Source organism: Oncorhynchus nerka, linkage group LG10 (genome assembly GCF_034236695.1).
Source record: "Oncorhynchus nerka isolate Pitt River linkage group LG10, Oner_Uvic_2.0, whole genome shotgun sequence".
Classification (NCBI taxonomy): domain Eukaryota; kingdom Metazoa; phylum Chordata; class Actinopteri; order Salmoniformes; family Salmonidae; genus Oncorhynchus; species Oncorhynchus nerka.
In genome coordinates, this window is record NC_088405.1 from 79,888,745 (window position 1) to 79,904,728 (window position 15,984).

The 15,984-nt window shown below is 42.8% G+C and overlaps 1 protein-coding gene and 1 long non-coding RNA gene across 2 annotated transcripts; one reads left to right on the plus strand and one right to left on the minus strand.

Annotated features, from left to right (window-relative positions):
- Positions 1-229: 229 nt before the first annotated feature.
- Positions 230-8,960, minus strand: LOC115136075 (adapter molecule crk-like). Its single transcript, XM_029671473.2, has 3 exons — positions 8,320-8,960; positions 6,646-7,220; positions 230-2,943 (listed from the first exon to the last, which is right to left on the minus strand). The coding sequence occupies exons 1-3, from the start codon at positions 8,537-8,539 to the stop codon at positions 2,809-2,811; spliced, it is 930 nt and encodes a 309-aa protein (XP_029527333.1). The 5' UTR covers positions 8,540-8,960; the 3' UTR covers positions 230-2,808.
- Positions 8,961-9,249: 289 nt separating this feature from the next.
- LOC135573789 (uncharacterized) lies at positions 9,250-11,916 on the plus strand. The gene is made up of 2 exons (XR_010464930.1): positions 9,250-10,242; positions 10,536-11,916. It is a non-coding gene; the product is annotated as an uncharacterized LOC135573789 (long non-coding RNA).
- The last annotated feature ends 4,068 nt before the right edge of the window (positions 11,917-15,984 follow it).

The following is a 15,984-nucleotide window of genomic DNA, read 5'->3' on the forward strand; positions in this document are numbered from 1 at the left end:
TAAATGTATGTTTTTTTTTTTTTGTTAATACATTTGCAAATAAATGTCTTGCCATGTCATTATGGGGTATTGTGGATTGTGTGTATATTGATGAACAATAATAAATCATTTTAGAATAAGGCTATAACGTAACAAAATGTGGAAAAAGTGAAGGGGTCTGAATACATTCCACAGCACCCTTCCCAATCAATGTATTGACTTTATAAAAAAATATTGTTGTGCAATGGGGAACTGTCATGCAGTTTAATGTCACATTTTCAGTTTGAGTTTCAGTCACATTCATTCATTTGTGCAAGTCTTTCTCGGTCATTGCTAATTACAGATTGCATAATTTCAAATTCACAAAACGCTTTGAAATATTCTTACACAGGGGCGACAAGGGTTGTTGGTTCAAGCAGTGACCCTGGTCTTGTTCAGTAGAGAGAAAACATTACGACAGAGTGAAACTGGGAGGTACTACCTGAACTTGACCAATAAGAACACTGATTCACCCCATTGCAAACATTTTGCTACATTGTACCCTACTGAACACAACACTGGTGCTTTCTGTAGAAGTCATAGTTCAATAATCCTCTTGCCATACTACTCCGTCACTGAACTCAGTTTATATCACAAACAGAGCATAAAATCATTAGACATTACTGTTCATTGTCTCATAAATACAATCCCGCTGCAGTCAACGCAAGTTATGCAGGTTGCCCTCAGTGTTGCTTTCAATAGAGCAACCATATTGTCTATGTAAACTTTAACAAACATCTACATAGGGCTTGTTAATAGTCTAACTCTTACTTAGTATTATTAAAAAGCCCTGCAGCTTCATTAGAACTGGACTTGGAAGGAAAGGGGGGGTTCTTACTCTCTTGTGAAACTTGTGCACCTAGCAGGCCAATTCCCAGCACATATTTACAAAATACCACAGGATATAGTTGAGGGAGTAAGGAAAGAGAGTTTTGGCTATAATTGCTCCTTAAAACAAACAAAAAACATTTCCACAAAAATACTGATGAACTGAGCATGGCACTTCAGATCAGCTTTTTTTCATATGTCTGAGGGGAAAAAATCTATATAAATTAAAACAATTCAGACACGAGGTAGAGAGGACAAATCAACAGGCTCTCCCTAAATGACAACGATTGGCCTAAAACGCTCCCATATGCCTACGATTGGTCCACACACCCACCCATGTTACTATGATTGGCCAGTGACTATGTGCCTTTCACCCACAGTCCTTTAGCAATGTGGTAATTTGCATATGATGACAGTTTAGCATCCTGCAATGCATCTGGCATGTCAGTGGCTTTGTGTGTCATAGCTGAGCCCAGAGGGTAGGTACTGGGTGAGGGTGACAGATTGGCACCAAGGGAGAGACTCTAGGGAAATGACTATGGTTGTGTTCAGTCGGGAGGAGAGAGACATTTTGAAACTACTTGAACCTGTCCAATAAGAAACATTCATTATTGTTTTCTGTTACAAAAACTTAAACACTTTCAACACTGTGCCTTACCAAACTCAACCCAGACCTAACTCAGAGCTCCCAGTTGAAACTAAGCGAGCAGAAATGAATTTAGTACATGTAAAAACGTGTATGTACTGTGTTTGTTACAGTCCGCATGGGAGGGAAACAAGCGGAGAGACCAAAGGATTAACGCTGTGGCTTTGTGTTGATTATGACAATGTGAGGTTCTGAATCATTTTAAATATGTTGACACATTTCCCCCTGCCAAAAAGGCCTTTGTATACAATAACACATACTCAGCAGGTGTATCTAGTGTCTTTGACATGGGGGAGGCCGGGAGGAAATGGATCGGACCATCATATAAATGAATGAGACAGGAGATCAAGAGGATGGGAAAGGAGGGGACCGGGGCAGACCAAAGTAAGAGGAGAGAGTGTTCAAATATCTGCTTGGTATATTTATATACAAAGCTGTTGTTTGGCCATTGTATCTCTCACAACAATGAGGTGGACTGGACAAAGGCCCCATACTTTACAGTCCTAAGGAATGTCTCCACTTACTCCCCAGACACAGACAAGACACAGTCATCATAGCATTTCAGAAAGTCAGTGATCACACAGGGCGGCGAGGGTCTGATCATGCACAGGGTAAAAAGAAACACACAAAAAAACATTTAACATAATATTTAGTATGTAATGGTGTCATATGTCATAATATTTTCCATTTAATTTCCATACAAAAAGAGGACTTCGTAGTGTGGGGTTTGTAAGCAGAGGGGCTTGGTTAAGGCCCCGTTGCTGGGTGTCCTGTGGTAACTTGTCCTATCTGTGGAGTGCAGCAATGGTCGGTTTCAGTCGCAGTGAGCGTCTTTCTCCACTAGAGGGAGTAAATCAGGAGTAGGTATGGCCACTCTTCTCTTCTAGGTCCCAGATTCACTGTCCTGGACTACAAAAGGGTGTTCCATGAGTCTGTGAGAGAAACCACATATACACCAGCGTCTGGTCCGTGTGCGGGCATGTGTGTGTGTGAGGACAAATACGTGTGTATGTGTGTAAAGGACGATTTCATGCCAAACATGGGAGAGGGGGCGTAAACTCTGCTGTGTGTGTAGTGTATCAGGACTTCAATACAGGGGTAGAAGTGTAAATTATATTCTGTGTGTGTGAGTGAGAACTTCATATAAATGCATTCTCTCTCACACACATTAGCAACAACAGCGAATGAGTTGCAACTTCTGACCACTGCAGTCCGTATATCATGTGTTATTTTCGATCATAGGTGAAAATCACAGAGGAGGAATGGATTGGACTTATGTGAAGTGAGGAATGTGGCTGTGTAAGTGTGTGTGTGTCTCAGCTCTCGTCCTCGGAGTGTTGGTGGTCCAGCAGCCGGACATGCGTAAAGGGAAAGTGGCCGCGCTTGCCCTTGCACTCGCCCTCCCACTGGCCGTTAACGTTGATCTTGGTCACTTTCACCATGTCTCCGACCTGCACAAAACACACACAGGTTAGACTATAGAGACAAATTGGGTAGAAGCAAGACCTTCAGGGGTCTGCAACGTGTGGCTCTGGAGCCGCACAAGGCTCTTAAAAAGTGATGATGTTCAATAGTTATTTAAAGCAGCCTAATCAATCAACTATAATAGTAGTAGAATTAATACATCAAATCAACTATATTCACACTTGAACCATATTAAAATGATTTAGCCTGATTAGTTGGCTACAGCCCTTAACCTGACGACTCACATTAAATTCCTCCGCTGCTCTGTCATTCACTACATACTTTAGGTCGGCTACTGCAATCACTTTTACCTTTATTTAACTAGGCAAGTCAGTTAAGAACAAATTCTTATTTTCAATGACGGCCTAGGAAGAGTGGGTTAACTGCCTGTTCAGGGGCAGAACGACAGATTTGTACCGTGACAGCTCAGGGATTTGAACTTGCAACCTAGGCTACCCTGCCACCCAAGTCTTGTGGTTTGTTTTAAATTTGTTTCGTTTGAGTTCCCGACCCCAGCCTGACAAGTAGGGATGGGCATTTGAAATAATTTCACATTCAAATAAACAACAATTGGGATAAACTTGGACACTTTGTTGCGCAGCCTGCACCACGGGAGAGACAGTGCACGCTGCAGCAGGTGCCAATGGTGGTGGGGGGGGGGGGGGGAGTAACAACCGACTCCTGCTAGTTGACAAACTTGTAAATGCCATAGGTTATCTATCATCTCATCTGGCAGGGCCTGTCTTTACTGTATTAGGTTGAGGTAAAGAAGCTAGCTATGATTGCCTGATATTAGCTAGCCAGCTAGCTAGCTATGCCAGTTGAGGCTATTTTGCTGCACTCCTCGTCCTCTACACCAACTCCATTCATTAAAAACAGCAGCCTAACTTTTGGTTGCTCGTTGTAACCTACTTCTCATTTAGCTAACTTACTTCAATTTTTAAAATTTGCATTAATTTGAGACCTCCCACTTCACAGCCTCCGACTGTAGTGCCAACAACAAGAAACCTGTGTAGGCAAAAAGTATTTTTATTATAAGTCATAACATTGGCACATCCTAAAATCCGATGATAGTCTCGGTAATGTGTTTTCGGACCTTCCCTTGGTCGTATTCTCGCGGGGCAGAAATCTCAGAAACCAATTGGTAAACTCTAATTTACCATCCCAAGATATTCCTGAACAACGTCTATTTGCGCCCCTACTGGATGGAAATTACAAATGTAATGGCTGTGCTCAATGCAATGGCACTTATAAATGTAGATCATTCAAACACCCACAAACAGGGAAATCAATCCCAATAAAAGGTGTTATTACGTGCTCCACTAAGGCAGTTATTTATCTTATAACTTGTCCTTGTGGTAAAAAATTATGTAGGTAAAACAAAGCGTGAATTAAAAGTATGTATCTCAGAGCATCGTTGCACCATTAAGTGTAAAAACTTTATTGTTAAAACGAGAGGCTGCCTGGATCTTTAATTTAAAGACCCTTGCGCCCTTCGGTCTCAACGTAGACTTTGATCTGAAGCCATTCTTGTGATTATTGTGACTTTGCCATTGTAATTGTTTGTAAACTTGTATAGTCAAATTAATCTATGATCGTATGCTATCCATTTGTTTGTATGCTGTTCTTTGTATGACATTTTAATTGGATTATTAACCAATGATATTAGGCCACTCCTGGCCATGATTACAGACACCGGTGTCTTTTGACACTATATAAACGAGTCATCCCGCAGTGTTTGTGATTATACCCTGATGAAGACAGCTTGGCTGTCGAAACGTTGGTATTATATTTTTGCATCTGAGCTTCTAGAGTGTGCGGCTCTCTTTTATTTTCAAGTTTCCGGATTCGACCATATTAATGACCAAAGTCTTTTATTTCTGTGTGTTGTTATGTTATAATTAAGTCTATGATTTGATATTTGATATAGCAGTCTGACTGAGCGGTGGTAGGCAGCAGCAGGCTCGTAAGCATTCATTCAAACAGCACTTTCGTGCATTTTGCCAGCAGCTCTTCGCTGTGCTTCAAGCATCGAGCTGTTTATGACTTCAAGTCTATCAACTCCCGAGATTAGGCTGGTGTAACCGATGAGAAATGGCTAGCTAGTTAGCGGGGTGCACGCTAATAGCGTTTCAAACGTCAATCGCTCTGAGACTTGGAGTAGTTGTTCCCCTTGGATTTTGTGGAGCGATGAGTAACGATGCTTCGAGGGTGGCTGTTGTCGATGTGTTCCTGGTTCAAGCCCAGGTAGGGGCGAGGAGAGGGACGGAAGCTATACTGTTACACTGGCAATACTAAAGTGCCTATAAGAACATCCAATAGTCAACGGTATATGAAATACAAATGGTATAGAGGGAATTAGTCCTATAATAACTACAAACCAAAACTTTGTACCTGGGAATATTGAAGACTCATGTTAAAAGTAACCACCAGCTTTCATATGTTCTCATGTTCTGAGCAAGGAACTTAAACGTTAGCTTTCTTTCATGGCACATATTGCATTTTTACTTTCTTCTCCAACACTTTGTTTTTGCATTATTTAAACCAAATTGAACATGTTTCATTATTTATTTGAGGCTAAATAGATTTTTATTGATTTTATATTATATTAAGTTAAAATAAGTGTTCATTCAGTATTGTTGTAATTGTAATTATTACAAATACATTCTCTTCTTAAAAAAAAAAAAAAAGTATAAATAAATAAATTATTATAAAAAATAAAAAAAAGTTTAATCGGCAGATTAATCGGGATCGGCTTTTTTGGTCCTCCAATAATTGGTATCAGAATTGAAGAATCATATTTGGTCAATCTCTATCAATACTGACAAATTGGACTCTTAAACTGCAAGCTATCAACTGTGAGGCAACCTTTGTTCGGGCATTTCCATTTCTACTGTAAGACTCGCAACATTCAAACAGCTTCTAATCTTAAAGGGATAGTTCTACAAAACTACATATTTATGTGGAACTGAACTATACCTTTAATAGGTATTTAATAGACGTTTGTCTCATTTTGGCCGTTTGTTTCTCTACTTAATTATATAAGGGGAGTAGAAGAGCACGAAAAGTGTAGTCTTTGGTACAGAGAGGGATGAAGGTGAGAGAAATAGAAAGAGAGGGTGCACTTCTTCATCTCTAATCTGTATTTGATAACCAGGACAGTGACCTCTCTGACTCCAGCCAGGCTCATTTATTCATTGTGTTATTATTTTTTAACTGCATTGTTGGGAAGGGCTCGTAAGCAAGTATTTCATGGCCCGTTCTGAAGGTTGGGCCCAGGCGTGTTGACAAAGGGCTGAGCATACTGGCCCGACTTCCCTAGAGGCAGGTAGGGCAGCTGGGGCACTGCTCCGTCCATAGTACTGCCCCCACTATAATTTATATATATTTTTTTACTTTGCATCGTTGTATTTAGCGCATGTGACAGTACTCTCCCCTCGGTCTGCTTTTCTCTATATGCATGAACCCATTATACATGTCATTGTGTATGTGTGTGTGTCTGTGTAAGCATGCAAGTGTGCCTGCCCACATGTGTATGGACGGCTGTGTATACTTACAGGAAAGAGTAAGCAATTACAGCAGCAGCACCCTGGCTCTCTGAGCAGAGAGAACATATAGGGGACATGAAACAGAAAAGAGGGAGAGAGTGCCATGGGGCACAGAGGAAGGCGAAGGGGGTGAACCAATACCTCCAAGGCGAGGGCCGTCTTGTCGTAGGCGTTGGGCACCCTTTTCTGAATGGCGCGAGCATAGACGGGCCCGTTCTGCAGGTTGGGCAGGGGAGTGTTGACCATGGGCTGGGCATACTGGCCTGGCTCTCCCAGAGGCGGGGGCAACTGGGGTGCTGCTCCATCTGTAGTGCTACCCCCAACTCCCGCCACCGAGGTGGGCGAGGCGGGTCGGTACTTCTCCACATAGGGTACAGGGATCATGCCGGCGCGGCACTCCTGGTTAGCCGCGTTCCACCACTGCTCCTCAGGCTTCTCCAGCACACGCAGCACGTCACCCTTGCGGAAGGGCAGGTCCTCCTCGTCGTTGCCGGGGAAGTCGAAGAGGGCGCGAACAAACTCTGCCTCCTGCGGGGCGCTGCCCGATGCAGTGGGAGGGGCGGTGGCGGCACTGCTCACAAAGCTAGTGTGCTTGGCCTTGCTGATGGGCTCGATCAGCGTGGTGGTGTCCAGGTAGTGGATCTTGTAGAACTCCAGAAGGATGGGCAGGGCGTCAAACTCCTGGTCCCCGATGCGGAACCGCGGAGGGGCCAAACCTGGATGGCGAGAGGATGACAGTTTTATTTTTTAAATTCTCTTGGAACCCCGAGGCTACTGAAACTTAAAGTGGCTCACAGCTGAGCATTCTTCTGACAATCGAGTCCTAACAAAACAATTAGGCTTAAGCCAAGGACTTAGCTGAAATAGTTTGTTTAAGCCTCCCACGGCTTCACATACAGCATGTATTCACTCCCTGTCACAACTTTTGCAAGTTTATTAAGGAAAACAATCTGTTCCAGAAGATATAGACCTACTCATTCGATAGTTTTCAATTCAATTTGACAGCTTTGCTAATGGTCACACACTCGCAAAGCCTGCAAGTTAGGACATGTATGGTGAAATTTCCAAAAGGAAGTAGCCTAAACAAATAAAAAAGTACTGAGTGTGTGTGTGTGTGTGTGTAATTAAAACAGGGCAGGACCACATGCATTCCACACACACCATTCGAGAACAGTCATCCTCCAATTGTGACAGCATGTCCATTCATTCATAGGATCAGCCCAATCCGACCACTCACTCACTTTCTACCTGGCTCTTACTAAAGACAAAGTACCGAAAGCCTGCAGCTGACAAAACTAAACAAAGACCTTTAAAAACCCACCATTACTATGGTTACAAAAACCACAGCCAGGTATGTGTAGCAAGGTAAACACACTACAAAATCCCTAAATAAATACTGTATTTCCAAATCTTGGTGACTGTTCAAATTTGAGCTCATTAGCGAGCCCAGACCACGACTATAAGTTAATTGACACAAACTACATGACTGTCATGTAGTTAACATAACTAGGGGGTTACTTGTTTCTGTGCATAGCCATAGTTTGCCTTCAGTTCCAACAGCTAGCTTCAGTCCGACCGTAACAAGAATGATAGCTAGCTACTGATACTAAGTGTTCATAGTGTAATACAGTTTTCAAACGTATACTCAATTTTGTTTAGCAAAATAACATTAGCTATGTCTGGTGTAGCCAGCCGAACTAAATGATCTTAAACGTAGTTATGTACCGCTAGCTAGCGCCCGCTAGAACTGGGTCAGTGGCGTTTTCCCACGTTAGCGAGCTAGTATGAGACAGTAAACTAGTTATCTAATCTTACCTGATCCAGATTGCCGGTTGTTGCTGATGCTGTTGATTATATAATGTGATACTTTTGAGTTCTCTGAGACGGATAGCACGTAGTCCCCGGGACTGGTAATAGAGTCCCTGACGAGAAACACGCCATGTCTCTGACCCTGCAAGAGGAAAACCGCCTCCTGTCGGCTCAACCTTCCCCAGTACCAGCTAGCACGATCCTCCGCATCAAAATTCCCGGCCATTACTGCAAATCCACTCCGAGGCCTTCCCCTTGCCTCTCCCTGTCCACAACTAGGATTCAACTCATACAACTTTGTTTCACTGTAAGAACACGCTCCGGGAAAAGACACGGCATCGATACCGCTTTAAACCGTTAGATGTATATACATGTAACCGACTACCACAAAACAATACTGTCCCCCCCCTTAAGAATTAATTGTTGCAACCAGAACTATATAATTTATTTATCAAGGCGTTTTAAATTAAATCTGAAGTAATTTGCAACATGAAACTCAGGGGCTGAAATGGCGGATCTTGGGGTAAAATTGACTTCATCCCCCTGGATTTAACTGGGCGTAGTTTGTCACGATGGGGCATGTCCGCTAGAGGCTGCCACTGAGGTATGGAATGTCATGATGGGCATCAAATCCATCCATTTTGAGAAGGTCGAGAAATGTTGATCAGTCAAAGGTTCACATGCTCTTGACTTCAAAACTCAGCTGGCTGCTTGTTAAATATTACAATACCAGGTTATTTCGCCTGGACCGAAATATTTTGTTATTGATAAGTCAAAAAATAAGAAGACGAATATGCCGTTTCAACAATTTGACACTAGATGTCATTCAAATGTCACTCCTGAACGCCAAGGTAGGTGTGGTGAGAACTCGTTCCGGTGGAATACGAAGACACGAGCGCTTATTTCAAAGAGCGCTCCGTAAGCCACGCCCCAGTGGGTAGAGCTGGACATGTTGAACTGGATCACGTTTTAATACGATTAAAAGACTCATTTTACAGTGGGTCCGCCATGGTTCTGTGTAGCTAAGTTATGCTGATATTTCCAGTTAATTTTGTCTTTGACGTAGTAAGTAAAACATGGAAACAACAACGATCGAGTCACAGACAGTTCGCAGTAGAACTTAAACAGAGAAGGGCATCGTTTACTACTTAAATTATTGGGATCATCTGGTTACCGCCAGTGTTTGGAATATGACGAGCTCGTTGACAAAACAGACCATGAGACGCCTTTTTTACACCGATATTTATTTGTTAAAGGTCCGCGGTGGTTCGGTGTAAACTATGCGATTAATTTGGAAGAACGTTTATTGCAGTGAATGTAATCTATTAATGTACTTTTATAGTATTTCTAAGTAGCAGCCATACAACAGCCAGGGAAACGTATTGTACTCTCTAACATTCCAATTTTTCTGCCTGACTGGCGCTCTTTATCTGAATTTATCCATGATTTCCAGGTAATCACAACAAAACGACTTATTTTGCTCAAATAGAGATAATTAAATGGTGTTTTCTTTGAAAAGATTAGTCAGGCCAGAATACAACATTCTGTTTTCTACATGAGTTTGGCGCTGTTTATTGCAATTTTCTGGATTGTCTTGTGATCAGAATAAAACGTAAATATTGAAGACTTATCTCTTCAGTAGGTCCTATGATTGAGTGTAGTCTGGCCCAGGAGTGTGAAGGTGAACGGAAACTGGAGCAACGAACCGCCCTTGCTGTCTCTGCCTGGCCGGTTCCCCTCTCTCCACTGGGATTCTCTGCCTCTAACCCGATTACAGGGGCTGAGTCACTGGCTTACTGGTGCTCTTCCATGCCGTCCCTAAGACGGGTGCATCACTTGAGTGATCTTCCTGTCTGGGTTGGCGCCACCCCCTTGGGTTGTGCCGTGGCGGAGATCTTTGTGGGCTATACTCGGCCTTGTCTCAGGATGGTAAGTTGGTGGTTGAAGATATCCCTCTAGTGGTGGGGGCTGTGCTTTGGCAAAGTGGGTGGGGTTATATCCTTCCTGTTTGGCCCTGTCCGGGGGTGTACTCGGATGGGGCCACAGTGTCTCCTGACCCCTCCTGTCTCAGCCTCCAGTATTTATGCTGCAGTAGTTTATGTGTCGGGGGGCTAGGGTCAGTTTGTTATATCTGGAGTACTTCTCCTGTCCTATTCGGTGTCCTGTGTGAATCTAAGTGTGCGTTCTCTAATTCTCTCCTTCTTTCTTTCTCTCTCTCGGAGGACCTGAGCCCTAGGACCATGCCCCAGGACTACCTGACATGACTCCTTGCTGTCCCCAGTCCACCTGGCCATGCTGCTGTTCCAGTTTCAACTGACCTGAGCCCTAGGACCATGCCCCAGGACTACCTGACATGATGACTCCTTGCTGTCCCCAGTCCACCTGGCCATGCTGCTGCTCTAGTTTCAACTGTTCTGCCTTATTATTATCGACCATGCTGGTCATTTATGAACATTTGAACATCTTGGCCATGTTCTGTTATAATCTCCACCCGGCACAGCCAGAAGAGGACTGGCCACCCCACATAGCCTGGTTCCTCTCTAGGTTTCTTCCTAGGTTTTGGCCTTTCTAGAGAGTTTTTCCTAGCCACCGTGCTTCTACACCTGCATTGCTTGCTGTTTGGGGTTTTAGGCTGGGTTTCTGTACAGCACTTTGAGATATCAGCTGATGTACGAAGGGCTATATAAATACATTTGATTTGATTTGATCACTATCTGACATAGCTAGAGGCTAGAGCTGAACTGGCTGTTAGGTAATTTAGCTACTAGCTAGCTCATGTATTAATCTCAGTGAAGAGGGGATGAAACATTAGCTACCATTACATGTTAGTTACACTAGCTAATAGCTCAGCACTGAGAATAAACACTAGTTTAGTTTTTTTCTTTTAAGTTAACCAGCAGTTACCTTGCCAGCTGCATCACTGATGATGATCAGTCAACAAAAGAGTGGCCAATTTCTGCTCTGCTTGCTTTAACAAAACAAAGTGCACAACATACAGACAGCAGCTGCCTCTGATCAATTCTCCTGTGCTGGTCCAGCCACCCTTCCAGAAGCTTTGCCTTTCACACAGCCTGTCCGCCCGCTCTGCACTGTCCTCATGGTCCTAAATCCAGACGGCTGAAAACTAAACAGCCTACCCGACCGTTCTGAGGCGTCCGAATGGTCCAAAAGCACAACCCAGTGTCTCTTCTTGTATCACATTGCAATGATAAAACTGGGAGAGACAAAAGTGCAATTTTAGAATGTGGAGGGGGACATGAACCCCCCATCCCCAGTGAAAGTTGCGCCCCCGTTATATGATATGGTTATTATTCTTATGCTTAAGACATGCAAATGTACAGAAAATATGAACATTCCAGATGTTTTCATATACAGTTGGTCTGTTATGTCACCAAAGACCATTCTTCTAAAACTACATGAGATCCAACTGAATCAGGAGAACTTGACCTCGTAAGAATCTGACTTTCTGGGCTAGAGTTAATGAAACTAAATCAATGGGGTAAAATGTACAAGCAGACCAATACGATAGTCACAGATTCTTAACAAATGTACTGTGCATATAAAAATATACATACTTAAATGGAATAAAAATATTGGTAGTTACATTTGGCATAATGTTTATGCTTAAGCCATGCATAGGCCTATAAACAAGCAAAGCATGTGTTCCATTATTTTCATTACTTTGACATTAGCAAACAAAATGACCTTTCTCAGACATTGTAGATCCCCTCTAACTTGCATACAGTGCACGTGGAAAGTATTTAAACCCCTTCCCCTTTTACACATTACAGCCTTGTTCTAAAATGGAATTTAAAAATCTCAATCTACACACAATAACCCATAATGATAAATCGAAAACAGGTTTAGACAATTTTGCTTATTTATAAAAAAAAAAACACAAAACAGTAATACCTTCTTTACATAAGTATTCAGACCCTTTTGTATGAGATTCGAAATTGAGCTTGTGCATCCTGTTTCCATTCATTGGAGTCCACCTGTTGTGAATTCAGTTGATTGAACATGATTTGGAATGGTACACACCTGTCTATATGGTTGACAGTGCATGTCAGAGCAAAAACCAAGCCATGATGTCGAAGAAATCGTCCGTAGAGCTCCAAGACAGGATTGTGTGGAGGCGCAGATCTGGGGAAGGGTACCAAAACATTTATGCAGCATTGAAGGTCCCCAAGAAAACAGTGGCTTCCATCATTCTTAAATGGAAAGCTTTTGGAACCACCAAGACTCTTCCTAGAGCTGGCTGCCCACCCAAACTGAGCAATTGTGGGAGAAGGGCCTTGGTCAGGGAGGTGAGAACAAGATGGTCACTGACAGAGCTCCAGAGTTCTTCTGTGGCGATGGGAAAACTTTCCAGAAGGACAACCATCTCTACATCACTCCACCAATCAGGCCTTTATGGTAGAATGGCCAGACGGAAGCCACTCCTCAGTAAAATGCACATGACAGCCCTCTTGGAATTTGCCAAAAGGAACCTAAAGGACTCTTAGACCATGAGAAACAAGATTTTCTGTTCTGATGAAACCAAGATTGAACTCTTTGGCCTGAATGCCAAGCGTCACATCTGGAAGAAACGTGGCACCATCCCTACTGTGAAGCATGGTGGTGGCAGCATCTTGCTGTGGGGATGTTTTTCAGCGGCAAGGACTGGTAGACTAGTCAGGATCGAGGGAAAGGTGAACGGAGCAAAGTACATAGAGATCCTTGAGGAAAACCTGCTCCAGAGCGCTCAGGACCTCAGACTTGGGCAAAGGTTCACCATCCAAGAGGACAACGTCCCTAAGCACACAGGACAACACAGAAGTGGCTTCAGGACTAGTCTCTGAATGTCCTAGAGTGGCCCAGCCAGAGCCTGGACTTGAACCCGATTGATCTCTGGAGAGACCTGATAATATCTGTCAAGCGATGCTCACATCCAACCTGATAGAGCTTGAGAGGATCTGCAGAGAAGAATGGGAAAAACTCCCCAGATAAAGGTGTGCCAAGCTTGTAGTGTCACCCAAGACTCAAGGCTGTAATCGCTGCCAACGGTGCTTCAACAAAGTACTGAGTAAAGGGTCTGAATACATTTGTAAATGTATTTCAGTTTATAGTTGTTATTTTTGATACATTTTCAAAAGATTCTAAAACCTGTTTTTGCATTGTGATTATGGGGTATTGTGTGTAGATTGATGACGCAACAAAACAATTGCTGGCCTTCTAGGCAGAGTTGCAAAGAAAAAGCCATATCTCAGACTGGCCAATAAAAATAAAAGATTAAAATGGGCAAAAGAACACAGACACTGGACAGAGGAACTCCCGGAGTCACCTCTTCACTGTTGACGTTGAGACTGGTGATTTGCGGGTACTATTTTTAATGAAGCTGCCAGTTGAGGACTTGTGAGGCATCTGTTTCTCAAACTAGACACTCTAATGTACTTGTCCTATTGCTAAGTTGTGCACCGGGGCCTCCCACTCCTCTTTCTATTCTGGTTAGAGACAGTTTGCGCTGTTCTGTGAAGGGAGTAGTACACCGCATTGTACGAGATCTTCAGTTTCTTGGCAATTTCTCACATGGATAGCCTTAATTTCTCAGAACAAGAATAGACTGACGAGTTTCAGAAGAAAGTCTATCTGACCATTTTGAGCCTGTAATCGAACCCACAAATGATGATGCTCCAGCTACTCAACTATTCTAAATAAGGCCAGTTTTATTGCTTCTGTAATCAGGACACAGTTTTCAGCTGTGCTAACATAATTGCAAAAGGGTTTTCTAATGATCAACTAGCCTTTTAAAATTATACATTTGGATTAGCTACAGACAGACAGAAATAGTCCTGTTGCGTTAATATTTTTGTTCAGTATAGATATGAAACTGAAGGCCAATCCATACTTGCACTGTGGAACCACCGGTGGCAGTTATCACAGTCATTCATCAATCGAAAAAAGGGGCCATTGAAGAAACCATGTGTACCCAAGTCATATTTTCACATCTTTATAGGATACTACAGTGTTACTGAAGTATGTTGTTTTAATGTAATCTTACACATATAGTTTCTATTGTTCCACCAGGTGAGGCTCTTTCTCCCCATACACCCTGCACACACTGTAGATTGTCTCTGTGGATAAAGACATACAGTAGGGCAAAAAAGTATTTAGTCAGCCACCAATTGTGCAAGTTCTCCCACTTAAAAAGATGAGGCCTGTAATTTATCATAATAAATACACTTCAACTATGACAGACAAAATGAGAAAAAAAATCCAGAAAATCACATTGTAGGATTTTTTATTAATTAATTTGCAAATTATGGTGGAAAATAAGTATTTGGTCACCTTCAAACAAGCAAGATTTCTGGCTCTCACAGACCTGTAACTTCTTCTTTAAGAGGCTCCTCTGTCCTCCACTCGTTACCTGTATTAATGGCACCTGTTTGAACTTGTTATCAGTATAAAAGACACTTGTCCACAACCTCAAACAGTCACACTCCAAACTCCACTATGGCCAAGACCAAAGAGCTCTCAAAGGACACCAGAAACTAAATTGTAGACCTGCACCAGGCTGGGAAGACAATCTGCAATAGGTAAGCAGCTTGGTTTGAAGAAATCAACTGTGGGAGCAAATATTAGGAAATGGAAGACATACAAGACCACTGATAATCTCCCTCGATCTGGGGCTCCACGCAAGATCTCACCCCGTGGGGTCAAAATGATCACAAGAACGGTGAGCAAAAATCTCAGAACCACACGGGGGGACCTAGTGAATGACCTACAGAGAGCTGGGACCAAGGTAACAAAGCCTACCATCAGTAACACACTACGCCGCCAGGGACTCAAATCCTGCAGTGCCAGACATGTCCCCCTGCTTAAGCCAGTACATGTCCAGGCCCGTCTGAAGTTTACTAGAGAGCATTTGGATGATCCAGAAGAAGATTGGGAGAATGTCATATGGTCAGATGAAACCAAAATAGAACTTTTTGGTAAAAACTCAACTCGTCGTGTTTATAGGACAAAGAATGCTGAGTTGCATCCAAAGAACAACATACCTACTGTGAAGCATGGGGGTGGAAACATCATGCTTTGGGGCTGTTTTTCTGCAAAGGGACCAGGATGACTGATCTGTGTAAAGGAAAGAAGGAATGGGACCATGTATTGTGAGATTTTGAGTGAAAACCTCCTTCCATCAGCAAGGGCATTGAATATGAAACGTGGCTGGGTCTTTCAGCATGACAATGATCCCAAACACACCGCCCGGGCAACGAAGGAGTGGCTTCGTAAGAAGCATTTCAAGGTCCTGGAGTGGCCTAGCCAGTCTCCAGATCTCAACCCCATAGAAAATCTTTGGGGGGAGTTGAAAGTCAGTGTTGCCCAGCAACAGCCCCAAAACATCACTGCTCTAGAGGAGATCTGCATGGAGGAATGGGCCAAAATACCAGCAACGGTGTGTGAAAACCTCGTGAAGACTTACAGAAACGTTTGACCTCTGTCATTGCCAACAAAGGGTATGTAACAAAGTATTGAGATAAACTTTTGTTATTGACCAAATACTTATTTTCCACCATAATTTGCAAATAAATTCATTAAAAACCCTACAATGTGATTTTCTGGATATCTTTTTCTAATTTTGTCTGTCATAGTTGAAGTGTACCTATGATGAAAATTACAGGCCTCTCCCATCTT